Source organism: Augochlora pura, unplaced genomic scaffold, assembly GCF_028453695.1.
Source record: "Augochlora pura isolate Apur16 unplaced genomic scaffold, APUR_v2.2.1 APUR_unplaced_173, whole genome shotgun sequence".
Taxonomy (NCBI): domain Eukaryota; kingdom Metazoa; phylum Arthropoda; class Insecta; order Hymenoptera; family Halictidae; genus Augochlora; species Augochlora pura.
Window position 1 is genome coordinate 232 of NW_027581806.1, and position 9113 is coordinate 9344.

At 45.9% G+C, this 9113-nt stretch overlaps 1 protein-coding gene across 1 annotated transcript; it reads right to left on the reverse strand.

The window, feature by feature from the left end:
• Positions 1–5204: 5204 nt before the first annotated feature.
• Positions 5205–9110, reverse strand: Jv (javelin; the record flags this gene model as incomplete). Its single annotated transcript, XM_078195259.1, has 2 exons — positions 5205–7743; positions 8059–9110. Coding segments are annotated over 2 exons (2070 nt in total), but the record flags the coding sequence as incomplete, so codon positions are not given.
• Between the last annotated feature and the right edge of the window lie 3 nt (positions 9111–9113).

Genomic DNA, 9113 nt, shown 5'->3' on the forward strand with positions numbered 1-9113 from the left:
AATGCAACGGCGAGCATTTCGAAACGCTAATGCATTTCCGATAGCCGAATGTTCAATTTGCTTGTTGGTTACTTGTTTTTGAATGAAGTTGTACGTAATGTACGATATAATATATGAAATATACTATACATTTCGTCGACCTTTTTATATAAAAAATTATATTAAATATTTACGTTAAACATTTTTCAATACCATAGGAAAATAATATAAATAAATTCAAGAGAAAGCGTTATCATTTAAGAAATCTATATTTCAACACTATTAGCAATTCAATTATATTCATAACCAGCAAAACTTAAACTATTTAAAAAAATAATCCTCTTTCTCGTAATTCTATCTTTTTATCTATACTGTTTTCTCACCTAAAAATTAGTAAATATTTATATCACTTAAAAGTAAAAACGAAAATTTTTAAAAAACACTTTTACAAATTGAAATTTCTATTTTTAATGCACAAAGACTTTCTCTCGCTAATTAAATAAATATTACAACTAACCTTAACTATTTTCATCTCTCATTATATAATATTTTCCCCTTCTTCTGCCGCCGCCATTATCATTTACCGAAGTCCGTTCGAGCTGCATAAAATCCACAGTCGAACACTCGTAAACGAAGAATCGATTCTAAAAATCGAGTAGCAGCTGCTTGCAACGACGCCATCGAAATTCAGTCGCGAAGGGTTTATCGTTCGCGCTCATGGAATATCATAGAATATCATGGAGTTTTCTGGGCCAACGTTTCCCCGTTCGATCCGGGGCGTCGTCGGTTCACGACGCCGGCCGAAGCGCCGGCTACAAAACGGATACGCACTGCGGCACCATTTCGGCAAAGTAACGACGCCACGTGCCGTCCGCCTACCGTAATCGCCGACGATGCTTCCTCTCGACTTTTCGAAGAGACTGGCGGCTTCCATCTCGACGTCGACGATCTATGGTGGGGGCTCGAGTTACCGAAAACGAGGGGAGAAGCGCGAGGGTGGATTTTGTGAGTAATGACTTTGTCGCGAATTTTTGTTGCGGCTGATCGACGGCGGATTGGCGGCGGAATAGATGGCGGATCGATGGCTGATTGATGGTGAAATAGATGGCGAATTGGCGGCGGATCGACGGTGAACCGACGGCGAATCGGCGGCGAATTGATGGATCTACGGCGAATCGGCGGCGAATTAACGGACCTACGGTGAACGGACGGCGAATCGACGGTGAATTGACGGATCTGCGGCAAATCGACGGATCTACGGCGAATCGACGGATCTGCGGCGAATCGACGGATCTGCGGCGAATCGACGGATCTACGGCGAATAGACGGATCTGCGGCGAATCGACGGATCTGCGGCGAATCGACGGATCTACGGCGAATAGACGGATCTGCGGCGAATCGACGGTGAATTGACGGATCTGCGGCGAATCGACGCATCTACGGCGAATCGACGGATCTGCGGCGAATCGACGGATCTACGGCGAATCGACGGATCTGCGGCGAACTGACAGCGATTCAACGGTGAATCAGTGGCGAATTGACGACGTATTAACGGCGAATGAACGGATCTACGGTGAACCAACAACGCATCGACAGCAAACAGACGCCGTATCAACTACAGATCAACGGCGCCCAACGGTGTCACGACCCTGGCCGAACTCCAGTTCCGACGTGACCCCGCGGCGACCCCGTATCCTGGATACCAGCCAGACATCTCCGCACGTCGGCCGTGACGAGTTTATCCGCGCAAAACTAATCCACGTCTCTCGATACGGCGACCATTGTTGCCGTTCGAGTGACAAATCCACTTCTCTGTCGGCCCGAAAAAGGGACCGTCCCGCCCGATGCTTCCTCGCTTCGTTGACCGCGCTCCTCTACCGGATGCAGTGCATGCAACGTGGTCTTCTTTTTTTTTTTTCACGTATTTGTCGACGTTGAAGCTGCCGCTCGGAATTGCGGACGCGTTTTTTATTGGTGGACAAATTGAGGGGAGATATTGCCTCGCACGCTTCGTATTCCTGTTTATTATTGTTATTTATTATATTGTTTTTTCATCAATCATATTGTTTATTCCCACCAATCCGATTTGGTAAAGGCTCGTCATCTTTTCCTCGCGAACCGTGTTTTTCCTGCTCGCGACTGAAAACTCGAAGGAAACCGGAATCTCATTCTCGCGTCCTGATTCACGGCGAGCAGCGCGGTGTCCGTGTGTTTGCTGTCCCGGCCTGTTAATTGAACGTAAATAGCGGATGAAACGCGCGGCCAAGAAAAACAGTAGTTTATTCGGTTTAGCCGCGCGGTGGCCAATTCGGCCTCGATGTTTGCGTAACCGCGAGAACGCGTCGCGAGCTAATTCGCGCGATCGTTTTTATGCTTATAAATATTCGATAAACATAGAGAAACGATCGCGTAATTGCCTGCGCTACTGTGCTCCGATCCCTGACAAATTTTTCGGCGCCGCGCGCGCGCGCCTTTCACCCGTAAATTACTCGGCAAACGTTTCCCCATTGACCGTCGAAATTGGGAAATTGTTGTTCGACGAAAATCTCGCTGCTGCGACGAAAGTTTGACAGACGTTTCGACGTGTTGACTTTGTTAACCCTTTGCTGACGACGGCATTTTCGATCGCGTGACGTATCTAATTATTTTAATTCGTATATAATAGAAATATCGTTTATTTAATTTGTATACAAGTATCTAGATTCTAAAAATTATATTAGTTAATATTTCTTAATAACAAAATTTCTTTGCTCATCGCGAAGCAATAGAAACTATCTATACTATGTTAATAAATTTTATCGATATAATTGACATTGCGATACCTTACCTTTTTATTAATTATTTATTTCACTCCATTATTACGATCTTTTTCTAAGCTTTCTAATAAACATTACAGAAAAATTTGCGAATTCTATATATAAAAAAAAGACTATTTTTTATCACAGTAATTCCATAATAAAAAGATTAACCAAATCTAAAATGATTACAAAATAACAGAGATCGCACTCTATCGATTATAGAATGTTCCATTTTAACAAATAAATAACTAATGGAACCTAAATAAAGATGAATATTCAGATGCCTTACGCGATAGATAAAACTTGACTTATGCCGGAAAATAAGCGAAAGGCACGGTGATTGGCTGGCGGGCAGAGTAGCCGCGGCTGCACCGTGAGAGCCCACCTGAGCGCACCTGAATCGATCGATCTCCGCTAAACGAGAGGCTACGCCGCCGTCGCCGACGATGCTCGACCGAGTACACACGCCGTTGCTTTTTCCATATTCCAGGAAACATGGTGCAGAAGATGGTGGCACATCTCCCAGCGGGGCATTTCCGTGACGACGAGCTCCTTCGCTCCGTGCCTGAGCCCGATTTTAGCCAAGGGGTTGGAGGACTCGCGGATCTCGTCAAAGGAAACGAAGACATCGGCCGCGCCGACGGGGAAGACGGAGACGGGGACGGGCGTGATTCCGCAGGGCGCACAGGATGCCGGTGAGTTGACGCTGCGCGAACGAGAGGGAACTGATTGATCCGCGGCGCGCGAGCATAATCAAAGGTCCCTGCGTCGGGGATCCTTTTGTAGTCGAGCTTTGACTCGAAGGCGCGGATAGAAAAGAATTCGAATTTTAAGGCTATTTTAATATCATTAAACTTATTATATTTATAGCGCTGATGAAAGGGTAATTATTGTAGGAGTCACAAAATTTATTTATAAAATACACTTGGTAATATAACTTGAGAATATTTTGTATAAATTGGGAGAACTGTTTTTGGTTAAAGTGGTTCCAAAGGGATGCTATTTAAATCTCTCAATAATATAGTGAAATTATAATAGTGAAATCTCTCACGTTTATCGTAACGACGCGAGTCTCTGATTATGCTTGCTTCGTTAATTGTCGTCGATCAGCAGTCTTGACCTCGAATTTTTCGCAATTTATTTCACGCTTTTTCTTCCTTTGTAAAATAGAGGTTCATCATTAAAGATTTATATTATTTCATTCCAATGCTAATATCAGCTTTATATAAACTCTGTGCAATTATTGTCGTAAATATATCGTTTGGAAAAGAAATTTATGAAAGAACATATAATTATAATAATTAAGAAAAGAAACGAGTCAATTTAACTGGTACGATAGTTTCAGTGTTAATTAAACACTGTAAAACTTAGCAGCTATACGTGGTCGACAGAACCATTAAAAATTAATTATAAAACATAATTGTCTAATATTGGTAATAATTTATATATTAATTATATACATCACAATCTTTCAATCTTATTAAGATTTCAAACAGGTATTAATGTCGAAGAAATGGCTTACACCATACAACCTACTATTGCAATCTGATTTAAATACAAATAAAATCCTTCACTTTTTACGAAACTTTTGAACTTCCCAGCGCAGTCGCGAAAGTCTCAACCCTTTGCACTCCTATATCCAGCGCGGCTCGATATCAGTTCTCATCCGAGGAGCTCCATTGTCGTGTCCCACTCGACATTATTTCCAAATAAATAGATGTTGGTAGCTGGTAACGAAATTGGAATAAAATTGCAAAGGGTTGCGTCTCGAATCCTTCACCTGAAATAAAGACGTCGCGAATACCTTACCAAGGAGCATAAACGTCGTTTGATCTAGAGGCCGCGACGGCAGACATTCATCGCGCAATGAATCATTGTCGTAGCCCGTTGAACGACCGGTGTTCCACGGGCGAACTCGTAAATAAATTGCGGAACGTTTCTCGCATTAAACCGGGACCGCCGGTCGAAATAGACTTGTTATATTTAGTCGAGCCGGTGTGGTCCGCCATTATTGAAAAGTTCCGCATGGATCGGGAGCCGGCTGGCTAAAAGTTCGCGCGAGTTTTTAACCGGCGTTGAAAAACACCGTGCCGGTGGCCCTAATGGCGTCCCGTTACGGTCGCTTTTACGCGGCCGAAAGCAGCGTCGTGCATCTTTTCGCGGACCCATTTACCTGGAAAGAGAAACAGGATGGCCTGGCTCCATTAACCCCTTGACTACCGTGGACAAGTTAATGTTTTTTCTTAGAGTCTATAGGCGCAGACACTTAGAAACTTCGCGTTTGCAGCACTGTGGTCGCCTATAAGCTTTGCTTAAAAATTTTTGATTAGAAATTTCGTAAGTACAATTAAGTAGTCAAAGGGTTAAGAGCTCCGTCGACGATCGAAGGACGCAACCGAGCCAGTCAGGATTCGGATCGAATAAAGCTGTCTCTTATGCAGATTTATTTCGTAGCCAGAAAATACAATTATTGAACCGTCTCTCCGATCGTTCTATGTACACTCGCAGCTGGCGCCAGGGATCGAACAGTCGCGCGGGGCTTTTTAATTGCTTTTTCGGGAAACGGGGGTTCGAACAACTGTTTTTTAAAACTAGAACTATTTTTGAAAACTGGGACAATTGTTTCTTTAAACGGAACTGGTTTCGTTCGAGCGGAACAATTAGGTCGCAATATAGGTTAGGTCTTATAGGGTCTGCTCTATAGTTTGGTCTTATTGGGTCTGCTCTATAGTTTGGTCTTATAGGGTCTGATCCATAGTTTGGTCTTTCGATTTTTTGAAATATAACATTAACCCTTTGCAGGCGAAGGAATTTTAAGTTTATAATATATAAATAATTTCTATAGTTTGATCTTATAGGGTCTGCTCTATAGTTTGGTCTTTCGATTTTTTGAAATATAACATTAACCCTTTGCAGTCGAAGGAATTTTAACTGCAAATTCAAGATCATTTTTTCGATTTACAACATTTCCATTTTGTATAATAAAATGCATTCCACAAAATTAAATCTTGTGATTTTATATAGCAATTTCATTTTAACCAATTTTTTTAAAATTTAAACCTCGATGGTAGATATAAAAAATGGTCTTGGAACGTCATATATTTTAACTGTGACTTAGAGGCACTACTTGACTTCAAAGGGTTAATATCGCAATATTAACGATGTCGTAAAAGATACAGACATAATCGCAGCTTAAAAATCGACCTAACAGAATCTAGAGGTACATATTTCGTTGCGGCAGGAAATTATAATCGTCGATAAATTAATCGAAAAATATTCTCCTTTGATCAGAAGACTTTCAGCGATGAGCATGAATAATTAACAATATTAAAGTAACTCCCGATCGTAGCGAAGATAGCGTGTTCCATTGAGCGTGCTTTTAGCAGAATTAATATTTCAAACGTGCTCGTATGCACCGCGGCTGTATTCGCAGTCCGAACCGAGCATTCTAACAGCCTGTCACCGTAAAACTTCTCCTGAAATATTGATCGGAAATTGTTCGAGGTTCTAAATCGCTGAAACTTTCTTCGCCGTCAAAATCATGGCTCGGTTCGAGCGACCGTTTTAGCAGCCTGTCTCGGCGAAACTTTTACCGAAAGATTCATGAAAAGCGTCCAAGATTCTAAGTTACCGAAACTGGATCAAGATTCTCTAAACTACAATTATTGGTCGAGCGAAAGATAGTTATGTTGAAATAGAGCGAGTTTCTCAGACGAGAAACGAAGCGGAACAGTTTCGATCCCCAGCTGGCAGATCGCCGCGACTCGCGATCGTGTGCATTCAAGTCGTTGCATGGAAACCTTGATTAACAACTGTACAGTTCCGGCGGCGGGAACGTTGGTCGACGACGCCGGAAGCGCTATAAACTATCGACTCTCCTTTGGCAATCGCTGCCGACCGAAACGCAATCGAAACGGACACTATTATAATACAAGAAGAAAGTTCGCCTCATGACGCCTCGGAACGGTGACTATCGATCCCGTTCAGGCTGTCCTCGAGGACCTCGAACTCCTCGAACTCCATCTTGCCGAAGTCGTCCGGAGTCCGCCAGTTGTTCTCGTTGACCTGCCACCTGGTCAGCGCGCTGCCTATGAACCTGCTTGGATAGGTGGACTTGGCGTCATCGGCGGGGCCGAGCTTGAAATCCACCTTAAAAGGCTTGCCATCCTTCGTCTCCTCTTTCTTCGGCTCTAATCCGATCACCACTGGCGGCTCTCTCTTTGTCTCCGTCGCGTCCGTCGCGTCCTTGTCATCCTCCGTCTCGCCCTCCTTCTCCTGCTTCTCGATGGTGGTGATCTCGATGCTGGGCGTCTCGGCAATGGTATACCTGCTCAAATCCGGCACCTTCTCTTTTGTCCGGCACTTCAAATGGTTCTCGACCAGCCTCCCCGTCAGCTCCAGCCTGCTGTCGCAGGAGTTGCTCTTCACCAGCCGGAACTTGACGTAATCGTTCGACATGTCCGCGCACTTGAACCTGTTCTCGACGACCGGCGCGATCAATGGCCCGTTGCTCGAGTTCACCACCTTGCCGCCGTAGTAGGTCACCGAGGTGCCGCACTCGCGGATCTTCTTCAGCACGTCCTGGGAGACGTAGTGGCTGGAATTGTGGGTGTCGTTGCCCTCGTCCTCGTGGCAGTCGACCTCCTCGTCCTCCGAGGAGATGCACTGCACTCCGCTGCCGGGATCCGTGTCCGGATAGTCGCTGGACACCCCGGAGCTAACGCTGCCTGCGTCCCAGTTGTGGTGATGGTAGCGGTTCACTTTGTTCTTCGAGGATGTCGAATCGCTGGGCGACGTGTGCCCGCTTCGAGCCTCGAACGACTGAGCCAGGATGCGGGTTTTCGACTCGGAACGCGGACTGTCCAGCTCGTCCTTGCCGCCTACTACGGAAGCGTTCGAAGACGTCGACTTCTCCATGTTCTCGAAGAGTCGCGTCAGGTCCTTGGCTCGGCTGGAACACCTGGACCTGGAGGAAAGTGTTGCGATTGTTAAATCTCGCATCTCTTGACACTAAAGCTAGGGGAAGCTTGCATGGCATTATACAAGTGTGGAGATGTAATTTGTTTGATATCATCAAATCACCTGGTGATTGTCCAATCTGCTTCCAATAGAAATTAGATGGAAATTGAAATAGAAATACTAATCGATATAACTATGAAAGAAATCGTTATACAAGTATAGTCTTTCGCTCCACGAAAGACTATAGCAATCGGCTCCTACCAGACTCCTACAAAACTAAGACTCGACATCTAACCTATAAAGAAACTAAATAGCTTCTCACCTGGACCCCTCCTGTATCTTCTCCGAGATCTCCTCGAACCTAGCGTCGTCCAAGCTGCTCAAATCCTTCATGCTTACGCTCTTGCGATCCTTGCCGTCCGAGCCGCTCTTCATCTTGAGCGTGTTCTCAAACATCCTCCTGACATTCCTGACGGTATCCGGATCGGGCAATTCCTCGTCGATCAGCTCCCGGTTGACCCTGATCGGATGATAAAAGAAATGCTTCTTGATGGAGGACTGTTTAGGGCTCTTCGCGTTGCCGCCGTCGACGCTGTCGCAGTTCCTCTCGCGGCTCTCCGCGTCCGATTTCTTCTGAATGGCGCCGGCTATCTTGCACGTCGGCTCCGACCTAGCCTTACCAACGCCGGACGGTTTCCGCTCGATGGTCTCGGCGCGCACCGGCTCGATGATCACGACGTTGTTATCGAGCAACAGCTCCTGGAACGAGTACTCCCTCAGGTACTGCATCAGCCCCTCGTACGTGACGTCACCGCGACCGCTGGTGTACATGTTCTTGCCGAACATGTTCGACTTGACGATCTTGTATCGCACGTGGTCGAACTCCTGGCCGTCGTCCTGATGGCTCTCGATCGAGTCCACGCAGCTCTTCGACCTGGTCAAACTGCTGTGACCTTTCTTCGAGTCGGCTAGATTAGTCGTCATCGATTTGCCCATGCACTGGTCGTCCTCGATCCCGTCGTCCACCGATCTTCTACGGGTGTCGCTGCCGGATTCGGAGCCCAGGCCTAGATCGGAGCTCTCCGATCTGGCCTCGAAGCCTAGGCTGCCTTTCACCACGCTGCAAGCCTTGCCCAGGATGCTCGATGTCCCCTTCACGATCCTCTCGAACCTACCCTCGTTCGGCTTGCACTTCGACGCCTCTTTCTCCACCGTCTTCTGCTCGAAGATGATCTTGGCGTTGGTCAGCGTCGACTTCGCGTCCTCCTTCTCTTCGGGTCTCTGAAAAACGCGGTAGGAAATGAGAACGCGTGGAGTGGCCTCTGTTGAACGAGACTGCGTCAGAGGGTGAAACGAGCAGCTTTGAACGTGGAGTGC